This window comes from Zingiber officinale, chromosome 9B (assembly GCF_018446385.1).
Source record: "Zingiber officinale cultivar Zhangliang chromosome 9B, Zo_v1.1, whole genome shotgun sequence".
Lineage (NCBI taxonomy): Eukaryota > Viridiplantae > Streptophyta > Magnoliopsida > Zingiberales > Zingiberaceae > Zingiber > Zingiber officinale.
In genome coordinates, this window is record NC_056003.1 from 90,360,994 (window position 1) to 90,388,657 (window position 27,664).

Here is a 27,664-nt window from a genome sequence, read left to right on the forward strand (position 1 = left end):
TGTGTTGCACTATCTACAACTGAGTCAGAATACATAGCTATAGGCGAATGTGTTGCACAGTTATTATGGATGATGCATACTCTAAAAGATTTCAACTTAAATATCACAAATGTAAAAGTATTAATTGACAATATAAGTTCAATTAACTTAACCAAGAATCCTGTGCATCATTCAAGAACCAAACATATTGAAATTAGGCATCACTTCATCAGAGATCATGTTACTAAAGGTGATATTGAACTCAAGTACGTTGAGTCTAAATCAAATTTAGCTAACATTTTTACAAAACCACTCCCTGAAAGTGAATTTAGCAACTTACGACGACAATTAGGGATGTGCTCAATAGACTAGGAAATCTCAAAAATACTTTCGAAATTGATTTCACCAACTTATAGGCTAAACTTGTTTGTTTTCAAACTTTCCATTTTTAGATTTTCAAAAACAGTTTTGGCCTTAGACTAGGTTTACATCCTTAGAAAGCATGTACCCATAGGACTAGTTTTTGAGCATCTCACCAACACCCTAGGGTTACCTTGCTTGTGTTTGACAAACATAGAAAGGGGTGAGATGCATAGGCCAACTGTCTGGACTTAAGATGCTTATTTCAGTGCATCAACATAAGTTTGGACGTTAAATACAATTCAGATATTAATCAGATTAAAGTTCATCAGTCAAGTCAAACACTGACTGATTATAATTTCCTTAATCTGACTAACCTAGTGAAAGCTACTATCTTCTGATAGTTAGTTAGTACCTAATTGGTTAGACAGCTGGTTAGAGTTAAGTATCAATTTCAGGGGGAGAAATAAAACTACTTTAGTTTTCCAAATTGAATTTTAAACTTAATTTTGAAAATCAAATTTTAAAAACAACTTGTTTAAAATTGTGAAATTCTTTTACCTCACAAACTTTTTATCCATTTTTCCTAGTCTTTGAAAACTGACCTTTTCAAGTATTTTAAACCATGGGTTTAACACTTTTACACTTTGAAAATTTGATTTTAGAAAACAAATTTTACAAACACATTCTAAAAATATGATCTTAATTTCAAAGCTAAATTTTACAAACTAAGCTTCTCAAAATCATTATCTTTGATTTTGAAAATTGAATCTTTTACAAACTTAGTGTTGAAAAATAAATCAGTTTTGAAAAATATATTTTCTCAAACTTGTTTTGGAAATTTGGTTTGAAACATTAGACCTTATACACTTATGATTGAAAATTAGACAATCTACACTTAGCAAATTTTCAAAAGCTAAAGAACAAATGCGTTAAACAAGTTTTTTTTAAACTCCCCCAAAGTCAAATTGATTTTTCTTGGATTTAAAGAGTGTACTTTTATCCTTGAATTTTGAACCAAACTCAGTTATTTTTCATGATTAGGTAACTTAAACACTATGCTTATTTACCCTTGTTCTTTTTTGATGAATGCCAAAGGGGGAGGAGGGTTAGGTGGTTAAGTTAGCTAAACCAATTTGAAAACTCAAACTAACTTTAAAACCACACAAATGCATGTTGTTTCGTACATATGCTTTCACTAACTTAACTAGGTTGTCATTCCATCAAAAAGGGGGAGATTGTTGGTGCGGGTAGCACTAACGGTCTAACCCAGATTTTGATGAATGACAAATGGGTTAAGTTAGTTGTGTTGTTGTCTGACACTTTTATCAAGTGTGCAGGAAAAGTCCAGCTAGGTCGACGGGCTGACCGGATAGCTGGCGACGGGCTGACCGGACGCTTGGCGAGAAGTCCAAGCGGGTCGACGGGCTGACCGGATAGCTGGCGAGAAGTCCAAGCGGGTCGACGGGCTGACCGGACGCTTGGCAAGAAGTCCAGACGGGTCGACGGGTCGACGGGTCGACGGGTCAACGGGCTGACCGGACGTCTGGCAGGTAAGTGAGGTAAGTCACTGGAGGGGAGTGACTGCGAGGACGCGTTCCCGGGAAGGGAACATTAGGCGTCGATCCGGCTTAGATCCATTTCGGATATCTAAGTCGAGATCGTGACTAGATTCCGGTCTCGGAAAGACGGAATCTAAGTCATACTCTGGATGCTAATTTTTATTACTGAGCGTACCTGTAAAAATGTGCTAACAAATTGTGCTGCAGGGTTTATTTGCCTCGGACTAACACTGTTTTGCAGGTAGGAAACAGTGGGAGTCCGGGCGCCCGGAATGGCTCCGGGCGCCCAGAAGTCCGGGCGCCCGGAGGCAAATTTTTTCCCCAGGACGACGTTGACACTTGGAGCATGCTGGTTGGGAGTGCTACGTCACATTCCAGGCGCCCGAAGGGGATCCAGGCGCCCGGAGCAGCATATAAAAGAAGCCCCAGGCAGGAGCTTCAAAACATCAGTCTTCTGAGAACTCTGAGTCCAATCACTCTGCTGCTCTGCGCTCCAACAACGTTCACAAAGCTCCGACGACTCACTCCGGCTCTCTTTTTAATTCATTGTTTGTCGGTTAGCTTTGTTTTCTTTCTTTTTCATTAGCAATATTTGTACGTAAACTGTAATTATCCGAATTGCTAGTAAATTGCCCAACGAAAGTACTCAAGGAGTACGGGCCTTCGAGTGGGAGTCGTCACAGGCTCCGAACGAAGTAAAAAATCAACAGTGTTCATCTCTTTACTTCTTTACTTTTCCGCTGCGTTTTAACTCGAGATTTTCGAATCGATATTCACCCCCCCCCCCCCTCTATCGAATCTAACGGTCTTACAAAACCATCCGATCAAGAAGGAAAGATCGATATCAACTTTAAAACAGTTTTTTTTTCATAGAAAGGATGAATGTTTGAAGCAGAGTCAGTCCCCCTACATGGCACTGGTTTTGGTAGCTGCACAGAGGACCTGATGGATGAGAACATTGTAACAAAAGGTGATCATGGGGAGACGGCCATCCTGGCAAACATGATGGCTCATCGAACTGATGGATGGGGGTGATGTTATCAGGGATCATGTTCTGTGGCACTAGATTGAATTCGATTCATGTTCCTTGACATATCTCAGAATTTGTCCAGGAAGAAAATGATTGAGGAAGGACTTCAACTAATCATGCGATCTTATTTGTTACTCACACTATTCCTAGATCCATTTTGATCAGGTTAGGCCAACATATTTGTAATACTACCTAGGAATCAACAAGAGATAATGCATGATTAGATTTGGCACAAATATGATTTTTGAAGGTTAAGTAAACTAACCAAGAATCATTGCCAGGGATGTGCGTGCAACGCTTCATCGTTACCTCTGCATTTTGAGACGAACTGAAAGAACACGAAAGGGGGCAAAAGGAACAATTGGTCTTGGTAGAGGCAAAGACTAGAAAGAAGCAAAGCTATGTCAAAAGATATATTCCACTGATCCACCATTACCTTTAACTTTGTCACATCACATGAAGCGTTTCTGATCTAGGCATAGGAGAAATCTGTAGCTGAGGAAATTCCTTCTGGTGTTTGCATTTTGTGCAAGTCACCACCGGCAAATGGAGATTAAGACTAAAGTTTCCTTCTTGTTTAGAAGTCATTGTAAAAAAATAAACTAATCCAAGGTGTTAGTTAACAAAGCAAACATGAATAGAAAGAAATGTGGATATCTAAGTATCTTCGTGCCGTGTCCTCATGCTGCCAAATTGGGGCCTTGTTGACGACATAAATGATCCAGATCGACTTGATCATCAAATGTGCCATCTCCATGAAATCTTCATGAACTGTCATCCCCTGGGATAGAACTCAGACAGTCAAATAAAAGCAATTAAGGGTAACAAAGATAGATGGCTGATGTTGATGCAGACTGATATGGATGATGATAATGATCAAACACAAAACCTACTCTTCACATAATAATGCAATTAAGGGTAAACAAAGATAGATAGCTTTATTAGAACATCCACACCAGTTTCTCTATAATATCTCTAAAATTTGGGATAAACACTTTAAATTTAGATAATCATTTTTCACTACACACTACATCTACTATCCTAAAATTTTCATTATCTTTATTTTTTTTCTTGCTTTCTTCTCTCTCTTCCACTTTTTTTATTATTTTTCTCTTCCCCTATGAAATATCTACTTTTCATTACCCAATCCATTCCCTTTATTTTTTTCTCTCTCACAAATTAAATGATATTTTAATATTTAAGAAATGGATTTCATTCCCTAAATTTAAAGTATTATTCATGAAATCTAAATACTTTTTATTATTATTATTATTATTTTAAATTTAGAAAATGGATAGGGTAGCTGATGCAAAGATTTTTATTACGTAAAATATAAAATTTAAGGTAAATTCTATGTTTAGAGAAGTTGATGTGTATACTCTTAGTTTTGTTGATAAAATTAGTGTGTTAATGGGCATGTTTTAATTGAGTTAGTGGAGAGAAATAATAGGGTAATGGTTGTAATGTGATGTTAGTGGGTCAATGAGTTGGCAAGTTGAGTTAGTGGTGGAGGATAGTGGTTAATGTTGTGGTGTTAGTGGAGTTAGTGAGTTTTTTTAATATGTGATGTATTAGCCTATAAATAGGACATGTAATGATCAATGAAAGTGTGTGAAAAACTTATTTTTTATCCTCCTTGTGTCCTCGACTCGTCTATTTTCTTATCAGTGGTATCAAAGCGAGGTTTCGAAGAGAGTTATGTCTTCTAAAAATTTTGTACAACCTGTCATTCCTCGATTTAATGGTCACTATGACTATTGGAGCATGCTCATGGAGAATTTTTTAAGATCTAAAGAATATTGGACGGTCGTGATTTCTGGAGTAGCAGAACCGATAGAAGGTGTTACGCTAACAGATGCGCAATTGAAAGATCTTAAAGCAAAGAATTATCTCTTCCAAGCTATTGATCGCTCAATCTTGGAAATCATTCTCTGCAAGGATACCACCAAAGATATATGGGATTCTATGAAAAAGAAGTACCAAGGTACAACAAGAGCTAAGAGGCAGTAGCTTCAAGCACTTCGTTCGGAGTTCGAAATGCTCCGAATAAAATTAGTAGAATCAGTTTCAGATTATTTTTCAAGAACGATGGCAATCGTCAACAAAATGCGGATCCTTGGCGACAAGACAGAGGATGTTCTCATCGTCGAAAAAATTCTTCGATCTATGACACCAAAATTTAATTTTGTTGTCTGTGTCATTGAAGAAGCAAATGATGTAAGTCTACTTTCAATTGATGAATTACAAAATTCATTATTAGTACATTAGCAGAAAATCAATCAATGTGAAAAAGAGGAGCAAGCATTGAAGGCTTTATTAGAAAATCACTCTACAAATGGTAGAAGTGATAGAGGACGAGGAAGAGGAGGCAGAAACAACAATGATCATGAGAACCAACAACAATATCAACACCAAGAAAGCTATTTTCAAAGAAGAGATAGAGGACGTGGAGGCCATTATTCTACAACTAATAGAACAAAGTCAGCAGACAAGTCTAATGTTGAATATTACCGACATCATAGGTATGGCCATTATAGATCAGAATGTTATACTAATTTGAAGAAACAAAATGGAGATCAGACTAACTTTGCAGAAGAAGAAGTGTCCCTTTTAATGGTATGCCATGAGAAAGAGAAACACAACGGAATATATGGTATCTAGATACAGGCTGCAGCAATCACATGTGTGGAGAAAAGGATACATTTTTAGACTTAGATGAATCCTTTCGCAGTTCTATCAAATTTGGCGACAACTCTACCATTTTTGTTATGAGAAAAGGAAAGGTAACCATACAAGCAAAAGGAGACTCTACCCATATTATCTCTAATGTTCTTTTTGTGCCCGATTTAAAAGCTAATTTGCTTAGTGTGGGTCAATCACAAGAAAAAGGATATGAAATTGCTATTAAAGGAGTCTGTCGGATTCGAGATGCAAAGTTGGGCTTAATTGCACAAGTTAATATGACAGCAAATCGTATGTTTCCGCTTTATCTTCATACTACACCACATTCATATTTTTCAGCAAATGTTGATGATGAGGCATGGTTATGGCACTTTTGCTACGGGCATCTAAATTTTAGTGGATTGAAAACACTAAAACAGAAGAATATGGTGATCGGTCTTCCTCAAATTACAACTCCTCAAGTTTGTGAAGAATGTGTTGTTAGCAAACAACACCGTAATCAATTCCCACAAGGAAAATCTTAGAGAGCAAAGGTGGCATTGGAGCTTATTCATTCAGATATTTGCGGACCAATAACACCGCATACTAATGGAGGTAAAAGATACATAATTACCTTTATTGATGATTATAGTCGCAAAATATGGATTTATTTGTTGCAAGAAAAATCCGAAACCTTTACAGCTTTCAAAAATTATAAAGTACTCGTCGAGAAAGAAATTGGCAACTCTATTAAAGTTCTGCATACAGATCGTGGTGGAGAATATAACTCACATGAATTTGCAAATTTTTGTAAAAATCATGGAATCAAGAGACAACTTACAATAGCTTACACACCTCAATAGAATGGTATATGCGAGAGAAAGAACCGCACTATTATGAATATGGTGTGAAGCCTTCTAACGACAAGTGGTATTCCTAACAGTTTTTTGCCAGAAGCAGTTAATTGGAGCATCCATATATTGAATAGAAGTCCTACATTATCTATTCAAAACATGACACCGGAGGAAGCCTGGAGTGGAAAAAAACCGACTGTTGATCATTTTCGGATTTTTGGTGTATCACTTATGCTCATATTCCAGATGAAAGGAAAAAGAAACTAGACAGCAAAGGTGAAAACTGCATTTTTCTTAGTATGAGTAATACATCAAAAGCTTATAGATTATATAATCCTTGCACTAAGAAAATCATTATAAGTCGTGATGTTATTTTTGATGAAAAAGACACTTGGCCATGGAATCAAAATGGCGTTAAAAAAATTATCCCTGTTGATTTTGATGATGATGAGAAAGTACAACAACCTATAGAGGATGAGCAACATGAGGAAATCTCTCAAAATATTCCTATAGCAGATCAAAGTTCGGTTGAAGCAGAATCACAAAGGCCACAACGTGTTCAAAGAAGACCAACATAGATGTCTGATTATGAGGTGGCAATTGATCAAGGTGATGATCCTTTTACACATTTTGCTTTGTTTTCAAATTGTGACCCCACTTTTTTTGAAGTAGTTGTTAAAGAATTAAAATGGAGAAAAGCTATGGATGATGAAATTACAACAATTGAAAAAAATAATACATGAGAGTTATGTGATCTTCCTAAAGGGAAAAAGACTATTGGTGTAAAGTGGGTTTACAAGACAAAGCTATATGAACATGGTGAGATTGACAAGTACAAAGCACGCTTGGTGGTGAAGGGTTATAAACAAGAGTTTGGTGTTGACTATAAAGAAGTTTTTGCTCTTGTAGCAAGACATGATACAATCAGAGTGGTGATAGCGATGGCGGCACAAAATTCATGGCATATCTTTCAATTTGATGTCAAATCAGCATTCCTCAATGGAGATTTAAAAGAAGAGGTATTTATCGATCAACCTCTGGGTTATGTGAAATTTGGTAATGAACATAGAGTTTATAGATTAAAGAAAGCTCTATATGGATTAAAACAAGTTGGGCTTGGTATAATCGTATAAAAATTTATTTTTTGAAGGAAGGCTTTCAAAAATGCTCTTATGAACATACTCTTTTTATTAAGATTGATGATGGAGGAAAAATATTGATGGTTTGTTTATATGTAGATAACTTAATCTACACTGGAAATAGTACATCTATATTTGAAAAATTTTAAAAATCTATGATGAAAGAATTTGAAATGTCTGATCTTGATATGATGCATTATTTCCTTGGTATTGAAGTGGTGCAAGCTTCTGTTGGAATTTTTATTTCTCAAAGAAGATATGTGCAAGAAATTCTCGACAAGTTTCAAATGAAATATTGCAATCCTGTGAATACTCCTTCTGAGTTTGGAGTGAAGTTACATAAAGATATTGGAAGAAAGAAGGTTGATGCCACACTTTACAAACAAATAGTGGGGAGTTTAATGTATTTGATAGCGACGAGACCTAATATTATGCATGCTGTAAGTATGATTAGTAGATACATGGATTGTGCTACAGAAATGCATCTCTTAGCTGCAAAGAGAATTTTTCGATACTTGCAAGGTACTAAAGAGTTTGGGTTGTTTTATAAAAAGGGAGAAAAGTCAGATCTATTTGATTTTACAGACAGTGATTATGCAGGAGATCTAGATGATCGAAAAAGTACGTTTGGGTACATTTTCATGTAGGTACAGGAGCTATTTCATGGTCTTCGAAAAAACAATCAATCGTTACATTATCATCCACGGAAGCTGAGTTTGTTGCTGCAACATCTTGTGCTTGTCAAGTTATTTAGCTAAAGAAGATTCTTACATAATTATATTTCAAAGAGGATGGACCTATTCAAATTTATTGCAACAACAGTTTGACAATAAAACTTTCTAAAAATCCAATGCTACATGGTCGGAGTAAACACATAGATGTAAGAGGCGAGGATCAAATTGTTGATATACTAACCAAGCCTCTCAAATTTGCTACATTTCAAAAGCTCAGAAAGCTACTTGGTGTTTCTACATGGAGTTTAAAAGTTTGACTCTTTTTAAACTGATTAGTACATTTGGAATATCAGTTTAAGGAAGGGATTGTTGATAAAATTAGTGTGTTAGTGAGCATGTTTTAATTGAGTTAGTGGAGAGAAATAGTAGGGTAATGGTTGTAATGTGGTGTTAGTGGGTCAATGAGTTGACAAGTTGAGTTAGTGGTGGAGGATAGTGGTTAATGTTGTGGTGTTAGTGGAGTTAGTGGGGTTTTTTAATATGTGATGTATTAGCCTATAAATAGGATATGTAATGATGAATGAAAAAGTGTGTGAAAAACTTATTTTTTATCCTCCTTGTGTCCTCGACTTGTCTATTTTTCTTATCAAGTTTGCTTAACTGTACTCTAAAATATAAACGTGTAGTAAAATAGGAAAACAAAACCATTGAGGACCACCTGTTTTAATCTGGCAGATATGATCATTTTAAAAAAGCATGGCCACTAATAATCAATATACACGGGACATTGGTATGACTTGGTTAGATTGGTTTTGCATGTAATACTAGCATTTTCCCTATTAGCATTATTTAATTTCTAAACCTCCCTATCATTGACCGTTTACTATTATCCTATCAAATTTCTGCAGCATCCAAACATTGACAAAGTGAAATGCAGATATCTAGATGCCAAAAAGCACGGACATATGTAGCTACCATGCATGTCAAATATATAAGCAGGTCTTCTTTGTGACTTTCTTTAGATAATTATGCAAGCAGCAAGCCTGCAAATATTCTACGGAGACCTATACTATCAAAAGTCTTATAAAGGTGTTGGCATGTTGTTTGTAACCAAATATATATTCTATGAACTAAATAATCAGTACAGATGTCCAATAAAAAAGTGGATGCAGGTTAGGATTTGGAAAATTGATGCAAATAATCTAAAAATGAATACACACAATAAAGAAATGAATATGAGATAAAGAAAATAAGTACGTATATACCCACCAGAAGAGGGATTTATAAAGGATTTCATACTGACTTTATATCCATCATAGCTGGAATTGGATCTTTCATTTCTCCTATTACAATTTGGCACCCACTTAATCCAGCTAACTTTTAGATTTTCAAGCACATTTCCTAGAGGTGCATTGTTTTTTCCACAGAGTAAGTGTAACCTTTCAATCTAATTACAACAAACCTTAGGAACTAAAATTAGGTGGTAAAAACAGCAAAAGGTAAAGAATAGTGACAGGAGAGAAAGGGAGTGGCAATGACAAGGGCTATTCAATCATCTTAAATCATGGTTTAGAAAGGAAGCCAAATCATTTTGAAGCAACAGTGCCCACAAGCCTAATCATAGCAGACGACCAAAGAGGCACCTACAGTTCACTTTCATTTCTTTTTTGGCTTCATCAGAAGACAACTTCAATTTATTTGATCTAAGAGGCCTTGTTGTGACCCCACTCCTTCCTTAGTGGTCCTAAAAGATTATATCTCTCTGCCAGCAGCACAACCACTTCATGCCTTGAAAAGGCCACCAAAGTATTAATGCACAGAACCAGCTCTCTTGGAATTGATTAGGGGTTAATCATGTTCCAAAAGATCCTCTTCTTCAAAGTTTGAGTTCAATAATTGATTCAGTGTTAGAGTTCATGATATGTATGTGATGTGCCCTTCTTCAAGTTTCTGTAGCTAGAAATGAGTTCATCTCTTTACAACCAGCCATAATTTGGGAATGTTTTAAAACTTTTCCTTATTAAATGGTTCCTCCCTCTGCCACTAATGGATCTCAGCATGATTGTGCGTGTGTAATCACGTGAAGCAAATATGTTAGGAAAGATCTATGTAACAAGTATGTCCTTTGTCCACCATGAAAGCCAATGGATCAAGTGGGTATGCAATCAGTAATTATGGAGTTATGGAGAAAACGAGCTTACATGAATCCTAGAGTGGTACATGTTGGTAATAAGTTAGTGGAGCATGACTTAGTTTGAATTTGGTTATCACAAGGGTTGTTTTTTTAGGTGGATTAATAATCCAGAGAACTACAGTGGATTTATGGTTTCTGTTGTGTCCATTTCACAGGACCAGTGCAGAGTACAAATGAGGGAGAAGAAAGCAGAAAAAGATGAAGCATCAGCAGTAATAAATAAGAGGGAACAATTACAGACTATGTCTGGCATGCATGGACAAAGTAACCTCTTTTTTACCAAAAAGATATTTAGTTATAGAGACAAAGAGGGAGTGGCAGGGAGCTTTAGCACAAGAATAAGGTTTTCCATCTTACTACTAAAGTAATCAAGAATTAGTCAGAGAGCCTAAATGACCCTGCTAAGTGGTCGGCCCTTTTATCTCACATAGGCAAGAGTCTTGTTCTACGACCATCATTCATCCAGCGCATGTCTCAAGCTAAAAAACAGATATCCTAAAATTGTGGTTTCCTTCATTCCTTGATGTATCCATTATTGGCAGACAAATGAACTTAACATCAACCTTCAATTTTGACACTGACTTTTATGAGCTCAGCTGTTCTTGAAATGACTTCAATTTTTGTCTAGTTAAGAAAATAACTTAGTTTAGATATGCATACATGCACAATAAATTTTGGCTAAAAATGTTTCACTGTGGTCCTGTAGTTTTTCGTTGTGTCTACCTCAGACTTCCAAGGACAATGGCAAAAACTCAGATTACTGAACCAATGTTTTTAGACACATATATACATACAGCCATCAATAAACTGGACAGATAGATGCCCCAAAGGATTCTACATACTACAGCTAGATGAAATTTGCATCAATCTTACCTTGTTATATGCATGAAATTTGTCTTTTATGGCCCATACCAATGCAAGAAGTGAAGTGCGTGGACAGGTATACCTATAAAAATAGATTATTTGCTAACAATACCAACGCTGTGTTTTTCCTTGATAATTACAAGGAGGTCCTTTTGTTAGCCTCAGGATTAATACCCGCTGCATAGGATAGTATCTGCATGATATAACTACCTATTAACTTTAGCCATACCAGGCATCTTTGTAATACTTTTGATAGCGTTTTTCCTTCATAATGGCTTTGATGATATGTCTACATGCTAAATTCTGAGCCAAATGAAGCAGAATTTTGACCAAGTCATGATATATGCCGTCCCCCTTAAAACATTGTGGCAAAAGGTGATTCGCTCGCCCCCAACGCCTCCGCAAACCCGTCCCTAAGCCAACACGCACCCCTTAAAACATGCCCGCAGGAAGACTTGATAGCATAAGATGCAAATAAACATAAGCAAATTAACTATCAAGAAGCATCACATACCTTTCGTTCTCCAGGACCACTTGCCGTGCTCTGCAGCATCCAGCCACCAGATATAAATAGGCAACAGCTACAGATTAAAGACAGTGCCAAATGGAGTTGTTTCCAATACTGAAGCGTGGGTAAACACAGCAACAGAGAGAGAGAGAGAGAGAGAGGTGGTCACGTACTTGTTCCTCCGCTGCTGTCTGTGCTAGCTTCTTACACATGCATGAAAGCCAAAGTTGTGAAGTAGAAAATTGAACAGAATAAAAAGAGGAGCAGATTCACCATGGAGAGGTGATCCTGTAGTTTTATCGTGGTATTTAGTGGTTGTTTGACAAGCTAAAAGCCAGCTCCACCATACCGACTCAATCATTCAACCACAAGCAACAGCCTCTACATCTATAGTCGGTACTGCTATCAAAAATGTGATCAGCTTCATTGTCGATATTACGCTCCCTCCCTCATTCTGAGTGTTCATAATAGACAGAACACGTCACAGCGCCATCACCCTCCTAACTGCAGGTGAAAGTGGGATATCAAACACCATCATCTTAGTGAGCCTAATCAGTCAAATGAATTAGGATCAAACAGAATAAGGGGCAAAAGATATAGCTTTTGTTGTACTATCACCTCTCCTTTCGTCCTCCATACCTAGACGTACTGCCTACAATCGACTGAGGTAATTCATCATACAGCTAGCAAGCAGCAGCTAAAAAGATGAGCGAGCCAATAGCGCACGATTTCATGGGCGCCGTAGACTCATTCGCCCAGCTTCCCTTCACCAGACCTACCACCCCGAAACCCGCCACCGGCGGCAACGCCTCGACCATCCGCCTCTTCGGCATCGAAGTCCCCAGTTGCCACAGCACAGAAGAAGAGATCAACACCACCAAAGACCACTCCACCATCACCAATTCATCGATCACCAACGGAGGCGGCGAGAGAGCGCGTAAGTTCGAGTGCCACTACTGCTGTCGCCAATTCCCGACCTCGCAAGCCCTAGGCGGGCACCAGAACGCCCACAAGCGCGAGCGCCAGCACGCGAAGCGGGCTCACCTCCAGGCCCACCACGGTGATTGGGCCGCCGCCGACCGCCACCACTTCTACGGCCTCCTCAACTATCACCACCACCACGTCAGCGTGCCAGCACCGTTCCATGCCGCCACTGGTTTCTACGACGGTCTGACGGCGCCGGGCCAGACCATCGGCGGCAGCTCCTGGCGGGGAATCTGGCGGCCGGGCGGGGTTCCCGGTGGGATGCCCAGCGTGGACTCGCGTATCACAGCGTTCCCATTGACGACAAGACGAGGAGGAGGACCAGCAGCAGCGGATCAATCAGCGGACTCCCGAGGAGGAGGTCACGTTGCTGGGAACGGTAACGGTTTCACTGGCTCTTCTTCTCCATCAGCGCCTCCGAAACGCATGAGTTTGGATTTGTGCCTATGATTAATCCTATTTCCTCGTAATTCTTAGCTCTTTTTTTTAATTAATTAAATTTTCTGGTCTGTTTAATAAATAAATAAAATATTTTCTTTTTTATCAGTATATTATTTTTTTTAGACCACGAATTGAACAATACAATAAATAAAGCACCTGAAACGTGGCACGCAACTAGGCACCCACGAAGCTCGTCCCCTAACGGATGCTAGATGTTCACTGCTCGGTGGAAGGAGAGGTCCGCTGCTCCGCGGTAACCGGTGAACGTTAGAAAGCACCATCGAGAAAGGGGAAGCAGCGGCGATCTGCGAGGCCTCGAGATCGACCGCCTGCTGCCGGGGCCTGGGTCCAGGTTCGTGCTCCTCCAGGATGACCTGGATCGGGGAGTCGCCGATGGCGAGAAGGATGTTTGCGAATCCTGGAGCGAAGCTCGTCGCGGTCGATGTCGACGAGGAATCCAGGATGGAGTTGTAGAAGGCGGCGATCTAGGCCGAAGTGAGGCTTGAGGAGGCGGAAGGACTCAGGGGCGCCGGAGAGGACGCCGCCGCCGTTGAGCTCGAGCACCGCGAGCCGCTCGTAGATGCTCCGGTTGAAGGCCACCTCGTCGCCGACGACGGATCGCAATGTCGATCCGTCTAAAATCGCGACGCCCATCCCTCTCCTATTGCTTCCTCTGCGCTCTCTCGCGCTCACACCGACACCAGCGCGCAGCGCAACACATCCCGTATCCAGTTCGGGAGTCTTTTTTAATCGATTAATTAATCCGTAAATGACCGACTCGCACTCGCTGCAGTCGAGCATAAATATTTCTTCCAAATATTTATACATCCATATCATATCATGGAACAAATATTCCACTTCTTAAATATTTCAATTTTCACAATTAAATATTACACTCAATATTTACAGGCCATCTTTCTCAGCTGCCAAAGGTTTACATTCAATCTAACAAAAATATTCTCTCCAATGGTGAATATTTAAAATTATAGCATGAGTAGGAATGATAATTTTTTCTATGAATTCAGGACCTTGGGAAAAACACGAAATGAGATGGGTTCGGAGTGTTTTTTCATGTTCAAAGTTTGGGAATTTTTTAAATTCTCAAAAGTTAAACGGGAGGACTATGGGAATGTTATTCCTATTTCCGAACTTACCCATTAATAATATAATATAATTTATTATAATTGATATATTATATTTTACTTTTATTAAAAGGGTTGAAAATTAAAAACTTTTTTGCTAAGTCAATGAACATTTGAAACGGGGATTGAGGTGAGGTGGGGATTTAATCTCCACGGGATCCAGGATAGGGATTCTCCGATTAAATAAAATTAGGATGGGATCAGGACTATAATTCAAGGACGGAGATAGAGATGACAAACCTGTCCCATCTCATCCCATTATCATCCCTATGGACGCCCCTATATTTTGATTAATCTGGCTGGAGATTTGGTAACATTTGTGTGAGAATTTAATTTATATTATTTTAATTTTGTTTAACAATATAATTTATATCAGTCTCATCTTATGGAATTTTTTTACATTTCACAAGGTAAATCCAAAATCAAAATCTAAGTTTTGCGTAAGTGACATTCACATAATGCCTAATGGTTCTAGTGGTTCGAACATGAGAGGTGAATTTATTGTGCTCCCTGGGTGCATAAGACGCCCCAAAGTGTGGCTACAATATTTTTTTAGTAATCAAGATATTCAGCTCTTACGATCCGATTAATTCTAGAGGTAATGGATCTAATCTCACTATTTCAACCGACCATCGGATTAATTAGAAAGCGCAAATAGATCTTGACGAGTAGTCTAACGTCATAAGTTTTTCAAACTCCCCAGGTGTAATGTGTCCTAGGTGAGATTCAAATCTTAAGCCTATTTGACATAATGAATAATTATTGAATTCATTGATTTATGTATGAATATTGAAAGTGGTTATCAATTATATGTTAATTCGCAAACAAATACCAAAAGTGACCATCTAATTCTTGTTGATTCACATAAGAATACCTGAAAAAAAAAAAAAAAAACTCATCGTTCCAAAGAGAAAGAAGTGACTAAAAATAGTATTAATAAAAAATTATCAAAAAAAAAACAATTAAGCATGTATTTAAATATACTCAAATTCTAACTCGTAAAAGACATTTAAATTCTAACTCGTAAAAGACACAAATCATTTTTTAATGGTGTGTTATCCATTTTTTTTATACAGATATCTAAACTTTATAACATGATTAATCATAGAATACACGATTTAACCTTATATTCTACCTACTAAGTAAATCTAAGAAGCATAGTGACTTCTAATGTAACGTTTTAATTTTACTAGATATGATTACTACTTTGAAACCTTAGGTGTCCAAGCACTTTTATCTTCATTCATTGGGAGATGACTAACTTGATTGGAGCTTACCTTAGGATGGTGGAGTCATCACATAGGGCCCCACCTCTGTCTGGCCTCAATTTTTTTTTAATTTTTAAAATTTTTTTTAGTAAAGACTAATAAAAATAAGTTGGAAATTTTCTTTTCTCATTACTCTACCAATAAGTGAAAAAAAAAATCCCCAAAATCTCTCAAACTCTCATCGCCACTTCAAGCTCTCAATCACCGAAAACTAAAAATTAACCACAAGGCAACCTAGGTCCGTGTCTTTTACAAGGTTTTGGGTTGATTTTCGCTTTTAGGCCGTAAAATTCCAAGCCTATTTTGTGAGGTGAGAAATATCCGAGTTTGTTCTTTGATTTTGGTTCAAACTTATGAGCTTTGTTGATTATTGATTAGTTTAGTTATGTTGTGCTATTGTGTATATATTGACGCTTTGCTCCGGAAATTGTCAGTTTCAACTCGAACCGAGCATCAATAATGAATTTTTTTTCGAGGTCAACCTTATTTTAGCTGCTGCAATTCAAAAGTAGGTTTTTTAGAATTTGGATTGTGAAAATTGATTTTCGATGATATTTGATTTTTTTTTAAATTTCAGATTATTTATTTGAAGAATCATGTTTTAATATTGAATAAATTTGATTTTGGAGTGTGATGTATTAAAATTGTCAAATATGATATTTAAAAATTTGATGTATGATTTTTGAAGGTGAAATGCAAAGTTTATAAATTTTAAAGGTTCTAAAAAATAGTTATTTAAATTCTAATTTAGAGTTTAAAGTTAAAATAGGCATTTTATATTAAATGCTGATTTAGAGCTCATTTTATAATAAGTACTTGTCTAAAATAAACAGTTATTTTTTAAATGTTAATTTTTTTTTTTACCATTTTAAGATCGGCCCTGAACTCTATCCCATAGAAATTTCGTATTGACTATTGGATAAATTCAAAAATTGCAAATGGATAATAAGGAAAATATTTTTATCACTGGATCATAACTCGGGGGCAATGAATGGATGATCCATTTTTTTACTATAAGAGAACTTCTACAATGGCTCGGTCAATTATCAATCATTGGTCGGAATTGCTGCTTTCCTGTCATGGAGAAACAGGGAGTCCCATATTGGGATTTGACTTATATGCCCTTCATCTCGATGCGACTCGTTCTCCCTTTTTCTTCCCAATAATTTTATAATTAAGACCTCGCTTGCTGCCCAAGTCGGCCCAGATCTCCACCTCCTTTCCTCCCACCGCAACCCTCATCGCAGCGGCGGCGGTGGGCGGCGACGGACCATGTCGTCCTTCTTTCCTGCATTCAGATATGGCGATGGCCTGGCGGTGGTGGGCATCTCCATCGGCACCGCCTTCATCTGCGAGTTAATCTCTTGGGTCCTCATCTACCGCACCTCCAACTACAAGTCCCTCCGCTCCTCCATCGACAAGGCCTCGAAGAAGCTCGATTCTATGAAGTCCGTGTCTGCCCCTTATGCCTCCAAGAAGCCGGCATCCTCTGCTTCCTCTGCGTCTTCCGCCTCGTCCCGAGCTAAGAAGATGGACCGAGTGGAGACCAGCCTCAAGGACGCCACACGCGACCTCTCTCTGTCCAAGTTCAAGTCCGGCGGGGTGGTCGCTGCCGTCCTATTCATTGTGTTCGGTATTCTCAACTCCCTTTTCGAGGGTCGCGTCGTGGCCAAACTCCCGTTCAGGCCCATCCCTCTGGTCCTCAAGATGAGCCATCGTGGACTGCCAGGAACGGATCCCTCCGATTGCTCCATGGTCTTCCTTTACTTCCTCTGCTCCATCAGCATACGGACCAATCTACAGAAGCTCCTCGGGTTCGCACCCCCGAGAGGGGCGGCTGGGGCTGGACTATTCCCTATGCCAGATCCCAAGACTAACTGAGCCGCTCTAATGCGATAGAGGTGCGGATCTGGATTTTTAGGGCATTAGATTCGTTGAATTTACTCCCTTTTGTATATGTTTTTATGTTTGAATTTGATTGCTCTTATCTTGTGTGATAATTTTAAAATGCTATGCAATATCTCTTTGGGTGTCATGATGAAATCATTTTTCCTGAATAAACTTTGTTTGCCTATCTCAAGATTTTCTAACTCGTAATAAAAGAATTGATTAAAAGTATCATGTGTCCGTTTCAATCATCATTGCTTTTGGCTCCAAGCAAGTCTGGCAGTAGTGTCTCCATCTTGTTAGCTTGTCAAACAGTCTACCAGTATATTAGCAAACTTTGCTGCAATTCTTTCTAATGGCAACTGCCACATCAAGATATTTCCACATGGTTCCATGTGAATCACTTAAATTAGATAGGGGCAGTCCCTAACCAATCTATATATGTTGTGAACAAATCAATGATATTCCATTTTTCACATTAATTTGGTTGATCTAGTAGTATTAGAGAACACTAGATCAACCTATAATTTGGAGCATCTAAAGTTAGATGAAGAGGGTTTGCATTATGCAGGCCATAGTTAAAATTGTGGTCAAATTTATACATACAGGCTGTTTTTATTTGGTGACCAAGCATAGTATGAAAACACGCAACTTGACATTATAGGTTTTTATATTTTATTATTTTATTCAAGAATAATTGGTAGTATTTGTCCAAGAATGGTTTTGTATCCATGCAATATTCCAGTCCTAGATAGCCACACAAATTTTATACATGTAGACACACACACTTAGTGCTAGACAAGGTTTGAGAAGATAGAAAATGTTACGAGGAAGTGCATAGTGTCTATCTTAGCTTATTTTTAATCTACTAAACTTCCTTTAATATTCTTGTGAATAATTTGTATTCACAACAGTGCGATGATGTCTTGAGTAAGTTGCGTCGATTCTGAAATTAAAATATATCTTGGGCCCACTGAAATTCCCGGCATATTTCACAATTGTGCGTATGCTTCATAACTTGATGTCAGCTGCATCCCCATGTGAAGGGGTTTTTCTATATTGAATGATGCCAAGGGCGATCACTGCTTCATAACTCCTAACTCAGATAGATGGTCTTCTTCTATCATTGTTATCATAGGTCTCCCAATACAATAATGTTTCGAGTAAGTTGTGTCATTCTGAAATTAAAATAGAGTCTATAACTGTTTGCTATATCTTCGTTCCACTAAAATTGCTGGCATATTTCACAATTGTGCATATGCTTCAGAGCTTGATGTCACCTGCATCCCAATGTGAAGGGGTTTTTCTATATTAAATGATGCCAAGGGCTATCATTGTTTCATAACTCCTAACTCGTGCAGATAGATGGTCTTCTTCGATCATTGTTATCATAAGTCTTCTTGCATAACTATTGCAAAATCTTTCTAGTATATATTTCAGGGTTGGCTAATATTTCTGTGGTTTTGCAGCGCACTGTGTAATCTCAAAGAGGGCAGATCAGGATAAGGTCCCAGAATACGTGAATGGTCCTCAGAATAAAATTTTAACTTAAAACGTTCCACGAGCAGTTTTGTTGCTGCCTGACGACTTCGATTGTCGATCATTTCTCAGTTTTCTCTCACATGTTAAGCGTTGTCCTGTTGGTAACAGTAAAAAACGCATTTTTGATTATTTAGATAATAAGAACGATAGGGCTAGCAAACTCTTGTACTGTTTAAAATTATCCACCTATTATGCCCTTGCTCGTTTTGTTGGTCGTGCAAATTACTGCTCTTTTTGTTGGGCTATCAATCGAGAGTTGTTCAGAATTTGATCTTGACGTAAACCAAAAGTTCAAACTCTGGCAAGCTCCAAAATGACTGGAGGCCATGAATGCAACATTTTTCTACATGTTCTTACAAATAAAATAAGTAGAAGCATCAGAATGCACATTTCAACTATTTTCAAAGGCCTTCCAGTATCTTCATGCTTGGTTCATAACCTGCTGGAATTTCTCTGAAACAAGTAGTGAATATAGGCTTGATGCTATGATCTCCCCACTCCAAACTTTCCCACCAATTCCTCTCCCCAAATATTATCCTCAGCTTTTGGGCACTCGTCGCACCCAATGGAAGTTGCTTCAGCTCGATGCAGTTGTGCACGAGGATCCTCTCTAGGCATGGAAATTCCAACACTTGATCATCTATTTTAACCAAACTCTTCAGGTCGCGGAGAAAGATGTACTTCAGATTTGGAAATGAGGTTGCGGGCTTTTCTTCTTTCTCGGACGAGGCTGTTGGTGGTTCGTCTGCAATTACTTGTTCCATTTCGTTGCAATTCTGTATGTATAGTTCTTGGAGGAGTGGCAGGTGTGCTACCCATGCGATGTTCCTGAGGCTGTTGCAGTAGAACAATGATAGAAAACGAAGGTTAGGAAGGCAAACATGAGCTGCCACACCTCTCCAGATGACCCTTTCTAGCTCTGGCAGGCAGACCAAATTGAAGACCTCGAGCTGATAGAGTCGCCAATTCAGGGTTTTAGCCTCCTCGCCCATCACCAATTCCTTCAAGCCTTGGCTGAATTCGATCGTAAGATTCTTGAGTCTCCCCATTTTGTTTTTACTAAGCAGACCTGGCAAAAGACGAAGAGAGATCAAGCCTCGCAGCTCTCTGATAGTGAGGGAGTGTGTCAAAACCCGGAGTATGCTGAAGAGCCTCAGGAGACATTGAATGCTTCTTACAGTAAAACCGACTGATCTTAGCCTTTGCAAGGATACCAATTCTTCGAACCTTATACTGTCACGGCTGCACACCGAAAGCCAACTCCAATTTGCGAAACCACTCATGTATAAGTTCAGCTCCTTCAGCATTTCAAGACTCGAGATCACGCCGTCAGGAATCTTCCTGAGTTCCCTTGTTCCCTCCAGCTCCAAGTACTTCAAAGTTGTTAACTCTTTCATCTCTTTAGGGAGGCATGCGATCTTTGTGTATGAAAGATTGAGAAACTGCAAGTTAATCAATGTGCCAACCTCGTTCGGGAGCTCTACGATACCAGTATGAGATAGGTCTAAGAACCGCAGGAGTACCATGCAAGGAAAGAGTCCGTTGGGGATCTTCATAAGACGCTTGTTTCCTCGAAGGATCAAAGATTGAAGATTAGGACAATAGCATGAATCAGGTAGGGCCTCAATTTCATTGAACATGAGGGATATCCTCTCTGCCTTGCTCCATTCATCTGATCTAGTTTCGCTAGGTTTTGCTCCCACCAACCACTTATTCTTGTTGCTCTCTTTGCCGGAGGCAGTCCATAAGGCCATCTCTCGGATAACATCATGCATTTCCATTCGACGATAGCTCTTCTCACTGTTCTCCATCAATGACACAGCCTTGAGACTTTCGATTATGGAGTATCCGATATTATAAGCTTCGTTGATGTCATCAAAATCAGTGATTGAACCCAGCCCCATCCAAGACCTGATGAGATTTTCCTTCAGCATCTGATAGCCTTCAGGCCACAAAGAACAAGATGTAAAGCACTCTCTCATCCTATGATCTCGTAAAATTTGGTAGTTAACATTGAGAAGGAAATGAGATTCGTCCTCCGTACCTGAAATCTCGTGGAGCGGCGGCGCAGTCTTAAGCAATGAGACAGCCTTTTGCCACTCCTCTGGTGTCTTCTTTGTCGACATTGCTGATCCCATGGCGACAAGGGCAAGTGGCAAGCCACCACATTCCTTGGCAAGGGCCACTGCAATGCTTCTAATTCTTTGATCTGCCAAATTCTCCTCTCCAACTTTTGAACTGAATAAATTCCAAGCCTCCTCCCACTTCAAGCATTCTAATATAAGGAACTTGTGAGCTTGCATTTTGCCTGAAACATCCATCAACCGCGACGAAATTATGACCTTCTGTTTGTATCCGTCACTCAAGGGATGTGGAATTCCAACCTTTGCTAGTTGTAGAGGCCCCCAAAGGTCGTCCAACAACAACAAGAAGTTCTTTGTCTTCAAGAAGTCGAAGATGGCTGCAGCTCGCGTGACTTCACTCTCATCATCCATCAGAAGTAGCCCAACCTCATAGGCGATATCTCTTTGAAGCTTCTTGACATCAGGATCTTTACCGACTGCGACAAGTATCACATGATCGAATTCGGTTCTCGCAGCATTGCCACAGAACTTGTTGTTGATGCTCCTCAAGAGGGTGGTCTTGCCGACACCCCCTGTGCCATATATCCCCATAATGCCTATTGCATCATCCGTGAGGTAACTGAGGGCCGTCTTGAGGCACACCTCCTGTCCCATAATGGGATTCGGCACTGGCAAATCCCTAGCAGGACCAGGGGGTAATCGTTCAGGAAGAACCATGGAGGCCGCGGAGACATGTCCTTTACTCGGGGGAGGTAATCTTTCAGCCAAGTTAGTGTTTTCCTCTACCGGTTTTTTTGGAGACAAAGCGTCGAACACATGGTCGGCAGGCTTGCTCCTTCGAGCCGTCACCACCTCATTGACAACCACATTGACGGCGTCTCTAGTGTTCCTTGTAGGCAATTCGTCAAACACAGCGCCGGCTTCTCTGAGACGGATCTCCGCCGCCGGAATCTGCTTCTTGGACGTCCTGGGCGTCCTCTCGTCGGCCTTGCCGCCGCAGAGGCAACTACTGAGGCAGCAGCAGCTGCAACCGCCGCGGGAAGACCGCTTCTTCTTCTGCTGCTGTTGCTGCTGCTGGCGGCTGGGGCCGTCGAGGAAGCTCATAGGGGGATCGGCGTCGGGTGGCTTGGCGCATCCTTCGATGCTGGGGACGATCTTGCAGAACCATTTCTTGGCTTTGCGGCCGCCGCGTTTGGATCGCTCTGCTTTGAGCTGCCTCGCCCTGTGGAAGATGGTGTCGTTGGAAGCTCGCGACACATCGTCCATGGCGACATCCAATTAGCTCGGTAACTAGATTCTGCCTGCAGAAATCAACATTGATTCAAGGAGCAGAGATAAAGCAGCAATCTGAGGTCGGATCCAGGGGTGGAGGCGCACGGGGGCAAAGGGTTGACTTTGACTGCCAATATCAACCAAGCGTCGTAGTGTAGTGGGCGACGACATAGCAGGGGTGATTGTCTGCGCGCAGAATAATAATAATAATAATAATAATAATAATAATAATAATAATAATAATAATAATTATTATTATTATTATTATTATTATCAAATTAAAATATACAATATAAAAGATTAAAAATCAAAGATGTAAATTATGTTTACAGCTTAAATAAAACACAATTGTTTATGAAATAATGCTCAACCTGTAAAGCACAAGTCATAGTGTTTTTTAATTTGAGAGATTGTGCAAGTCATTGTTGAGGAAGTGTTAACCATAATTTGGTAATAATAACATCTGTAATCTCATCATCTCTGTTTTTTAATTTGAGAGATTGTGTAAACCTCATTGTCGAGGAACTGTTAACCATGATTTGGTATATAATGGCATCTGTAATCTCATCATCATCAAAGGATTAAAGATTTAATCATGTTGAGCACACTCTTGTAGAAAAAAAAAGCTAATTCATATATTTATAGAATCATAATTCCAATCAATATTGAGTTCACATTGCTATATGATGTGGATGGTCTTCTAAGTCACGTGTCCAAAAAAATCAATAGTCAAAATTGAGAAGAGGACAAAGTTAAGTCAAGTCAACGAGATCATCCTCCCGCTCGGCACATCCGAGACGAGCTGTTCCATCCTTCAGCTTCATAGCTCCGAGAAAATGGCTCCATCAACTCAACGTTGTCATCCTGGTCGACTTGGTTCCACTGATCCGAGTCCGACCACTCCGCTTAATTATTTCGACTTCATATATATTCCCACTGATCGGACTTTGGCTCCACCGATTGGATACTTCCGTCAATCGGATATTTGGCTCCACCAATGAAATACTCCTATCGACCGAATGCTCTCACCGACTAGACATTCAATTCATTCCTTTCGGCCTCGCATATTCGGTGTCCCACTCGGCCTTGTCAATCTGACTCTCCCTACGGTCTCGTTGACAAGACATTCTGCTCCACCAACTAGATACTCCAGTCAATCGGATATTCAACTCCACCGACATGATACTCCTATTACTAGATACTCTCACCGACAGACATTCGATTCATTCCTTTCGGCTTTGCAGATTTAGTGTCCCTTTCAGCCCTACTGATTCGATGCTCCTTTGCTTAACATGTCACGACTTTCGACCCAACTAGGAGTGTAGACGAATCGAATCGAGCCGAATATGCTGAAAAATGTAAGACTCGAATTCGGCTCGAAATTTCTATATTCGAGTTTAAGTTCGATTCGAAGCTCGAAAAATTCAAAATTTTGTATTCAAGTTTGGTTTGAATTAGGACTCAGTTCAAGTTTGGCTCGAAAGATTCGAACATGTTCGTGAACTATTCAAATTATTGCTCGAAAATAGGTACTCGAAAGATTCGAAATTTATTTATTTAATATATATTTAACTTATATTAATAAAATATTAAGGCTCGCAAGCGATTTGTAAACTATCGAACAATATAATTTGAGCTCGAGTTTGGCTTAAAAAAAGTTTGAACATGTTCGAGTTCAGCTCGAATTCGATAAATTCGAATATGAATTGAATATTTTTCGAGCCGACTCAAAAAGCTCACGAGCCGACTCAATTTGTTTGCAACCCTAGGCCCAACTATCTCAATATTATGAGGTAGTGCGTGGATTGCCAAACACGTGAAGTAATATGATTAACATAACGTGATCCCACATGATCTTCTACAAATACATAATGTGGGTGACATGATTATATAATATGACGGAGATACGACGATGTGATGTTTTCCCTACTACGATGTAACTATTAGAATCATTGGACCGGCTAGAGGGAATGAATAACTTGCAAATTTAAATTCAAATCTCTTGCATTCTACTTAGCAAGTACAACTACAGGTTATATAAAAATAACATAAAAAGAAAGTAAGGACTTTGGGTTTACTTAGTTTACAATGAGTAGTGTCGTCTCAACCATTCTTGAGGCCCTAGGTTAAAAAAAATAAGGTCATAATATTTTTTAAAAAATAAATATTAAAAATATTATTAGAAACATTTAATTATATTAGTAAAATTTAAAAGGACAGTTTTATACATTGCCAATGATTATTTATGTAATCGGAAGGAGTGACCAACTAGGTCATGTAGCGATAACTTTATCTTGTGACAAACCTAACTTTTTTATTAGTAAAACTTATAAAAAATAAAAAATATTTTATGTTAACTAATTTGACAATAAGTAATAAATTATTATAATACTATTAACATACATTTTAATTGCTATTTTTTTTAAAAAATTATCAATTAATTTTAACTTAGTCGGGACATAGTGGTAAAAATTATTATTGTGTGACCTAGATGTAATAGGTTCCAGTAATAGTTTAGTAGATATAGGCAATGCGTAAAATAGACTCTTCCTTAGGATCCCACGTTGACAGGACATTCCTAAACCAAGTTGCCTTTTATCAATTTTAACCTTGATAAATCATTAATTAAATTTATTTAGTTAAAAATATTTAGTTAGTAAATATTGACGGCAAATTATTAAAAAAAAGTGTGCATAATAACTCGTCGTCGAAAAGTAAGGATACAATAATAATGGTAAAAAATGATAATAAAGGAGTAGAAAGAAAGAAAAATAAAATTTAGAAAGAAATAATAGTACAATATTAAATATGCATTTGAAAGATTTTCAAAAGTATTTTAATAAAAAAATATTAATTAAGTATAACCAATAAGTATTTTTAATTTATAACCAAATTTAATTTTAATTATTAAATTAAATTTTTATCAGTAAAAAAATTAAAATCACGAGTTAAATTTTAATTAAAAAATAAAAATAAATTACCAACCAAATCTAACTTTAATATTAAAAATTTAAAATTATCAATCAAATCTAATACGAGTAAAAAAAATAAAAAATATCAAATTTAACTTTAATCTATAAAAAAATAAAAATTATTAGTTAAATATAAAAATTAAAAATTATTGAGCAAATATAATTTAGCCATAATTTTAAATATTTAATATCCAAATTAATAATAATAATAATATATATGTATATATATATAATTTGATGGTCCATAATATAATAGGGGCCCTAGGCATAGGCCTTAATAGACTATGAATTGAGTTGGCCCTAACAATGAGGGAGGTTGTTAATCCAAGATAATGACATCTCATTAAAGATCTCCTTATTTGAAAAAAATTGGATGTAGAGAAACCTCTTACAATAGTTGAGAGCAGGAAATGAAATACATAGGTTAAGAACGAGTGTGTTCTTTAAACTTAGAGGACAAGGTATGTATTTATAGCATACTGGTTGAAATGCACGTTTTATTGACATAGCGACTCTAGGCACCTTGGTTGGGTTTGAGGCGCTTCCATGTGGTTGAAGTTTGATCCACACTCAATGGCTCGTTCGTTGATCTTTCGGACGTGATGCGCCTTAGTTCATCTGAGGCACCTCAAGTATGCTATTGTGGCGGTAATTGCTTATCCGCCCTGCAATGGTTACTTCCTGCATATGAGATGCATGAGATCCATCTAAGACATCTCAGCTCATGTTCATCCGAGGTGCCTCAAGCAAACTGAGGCCCCCTTGAGCCTTCAGGGCGCTTGGAAACATTCCAGGTGTTTCCAGGCGCCTTGAATGGTCAACCTCAGAAGTTGGCTATTCTTTGATCAATTCATTTGGGTGATGTTCTAGTCCTCTGGAGTTGAGTTCATCTGAACTCAACTCTGATCTTCTCCACAAACAGAGTTCCTCTCGGCTTCTCGTCTCTCGGATGCACGACGTGTGTCATTCTCGCTCCACTAGTGTACTTTTCACAGCACTTTATCTCTCGGATATACTAAACCAGTCAACTCTCATCCCGTACCATCATTTTTGTTCGCTGCATATATCTTCCGCTCGACTTCTTATATTTCTAAGTTTTTTCACACTCAAACATAAGACATCAAATACACAGAGTCCAACTTAACTTAGTTGATCAACATCAAAACTAACAATCTATCCCTTTTTGACGTGCATTAATCCGAGTTAAGGTCAGAGAATTAAAATAATAAATTATATATGAAAAGAATAATTATATAAAAAATTATAAAATCAAAATTTTCAATTAAGTCATCTCCTTTACTTAACACTCTTAATCTCTTTTGATCACATTAAAAATATAAATAATAATGAAAAATAGCAGAGAAAAATTTGCAAAGAACTTCTAAGGTGTGTACATATGTGAGGAGTTTAGATCCTCTATCCCAATGATCAGGTGCCCCCGTGTCCCCTCGTCGATCGGATGGTCATGATATCTTCGAGATGTGTATAATATCCTCGTGATGTGTACTGTATTTTTGAGATGTGATCTAACCCGTCCTATTAACGAGGGGATATGGGAACATATGATCGTTGGAATAGAGGATCTGAACTAATATGTGAGACAAAATTTGTATATTTTTCAAATAATTATATTGTAAATAGACTATTTTCTAATAAGTCAAATTTTCCAAATAAAATCTAAAAAATATTTTCATATTGTCAAAAATTCTGAAATTTTTTGTCAATTTGTGGAATGCTAAGACTTCATATAGAAACTATTTTTTCATGAAAATCTATCTTTTTTATAGCCAAAATAAATATTCTATATAGAAATAGTTACTTTTAAAATTAAATACTTAAAAATATATTTCAATGTCAAAATAATTTGTTAATTTTTGTGAACTTTGAAAATATAAAGTTATTTATATAAAAATTTTAGTTTTCGTTAAAAAAATCATAAAATATTATTTAAAAGTAAAATTTTTTTATTTTTTTTCTGCTAACAGATAACATATTTTTTTATCACAAAAAATTTAAATCTAATGAAAATTAAACATAAAGTTTACAAAAATAATTTTACCAATAATATTAAAAATTAAAGTAAATTAATTTCTAGCATGCAAATAAAGATAATTTAATAGGCTAAACATATTTTTGGAACTCAAGATAAATTTCTAGCTAATGATTTTTCAAGCATTTTTATGGAATATCATATTTTAACATTTTTATAATTTTACCCTTATAATTTCTAAATACCAATTAAGACCT

The 27,664-nt window shown here is 37.8% G+C and overlaps 4 protein-coding genes across 4 annotated transcripts; 2 read left to right on the forward strand and 2 right to left on the reverse strand.

Annotated features, from left to right (window-relative positions):
- Window positions 1–3,484: 3,484 nt before the first annotated feature.
- Window positions 3,485–14,061, reverse strand: LOC122024912. Its single transcript, XM_042583648.1, has 2 exons — window positions 13,407–14,061; window positions 3,485–3,712 (listed from the first exon to the last, which is right to left on the reverse strand). Exon 1 carries the CDS (start codon window positions 14,049–14,051, stop codon window positions 13,518–13,520), a length of 534 nt encoding a protein of 177 aa, XP_042439582.1. The 5' UTR covers window positions 14,052–14,061; the 3' UTR covers window positions 3,485–3,712; window positions 13,407–13,517.
- On the forward strand, window positions 12,531–13,259 carry LOC122023141 (zinc finger protein 8-like). The gene has a single exon (XM_042581231.1). It carries the CDS (start codon window positions 12,531–12,533, stop codon window positions 13,257–13,259), a length of 729 nt encoding a protein of 242 aa, XP_042437165.1.
- Window positions 14,062–16,827: 2,766 nt separating the features above from the next.
- Window positions 16,828–19,311, forward strand: LOC122023487 (calcium load-activated calcium channel-like). The gene is made up of 2 exons (XM_042581611.1): window positions 16,828–17,561; window positions 19,017–19,311. The coding sequence occupies exon 1, from the start codon at window positions 16,933–16,935 to the stop codon at window positions 17,539–17,541; it is 609 nt and encodes a 202-aa protein (XP_042437545.1). The 5' UTR covers window positions 16,828–16,932; the 3' UTR covers window positions 17,542–17,561; window positions 19,017–19,311.
- A 51-nt stretch (window positions 19,312–19,362) lies between these two features.
- LOC122023486 (disease resistance protein RPS2-like) lies at window positions 19,363–22,625 on the reverse strand. Its single transcript, XM_042581610.1, has 2 exons — window positions 21,134–22,625; window positions 19,363–21,031 (listed from the first exon to the last, which is right to left on the reverse strand). The coding sequence occupies exons 1-2, from the start codon at window positions 22,437–22,439 to the stop codon at window positions 19,491–19,493; spliced, it is 2,847 nt and encodes a 948-aa protein (XP_042437544.1). The 5' UTR covers window positions 22,440–22,625; the 3' UTR covers window positions 19,363–19,490.
- Window positions 22,626–27,664: the final 5,039 nt, after the last annotated feature.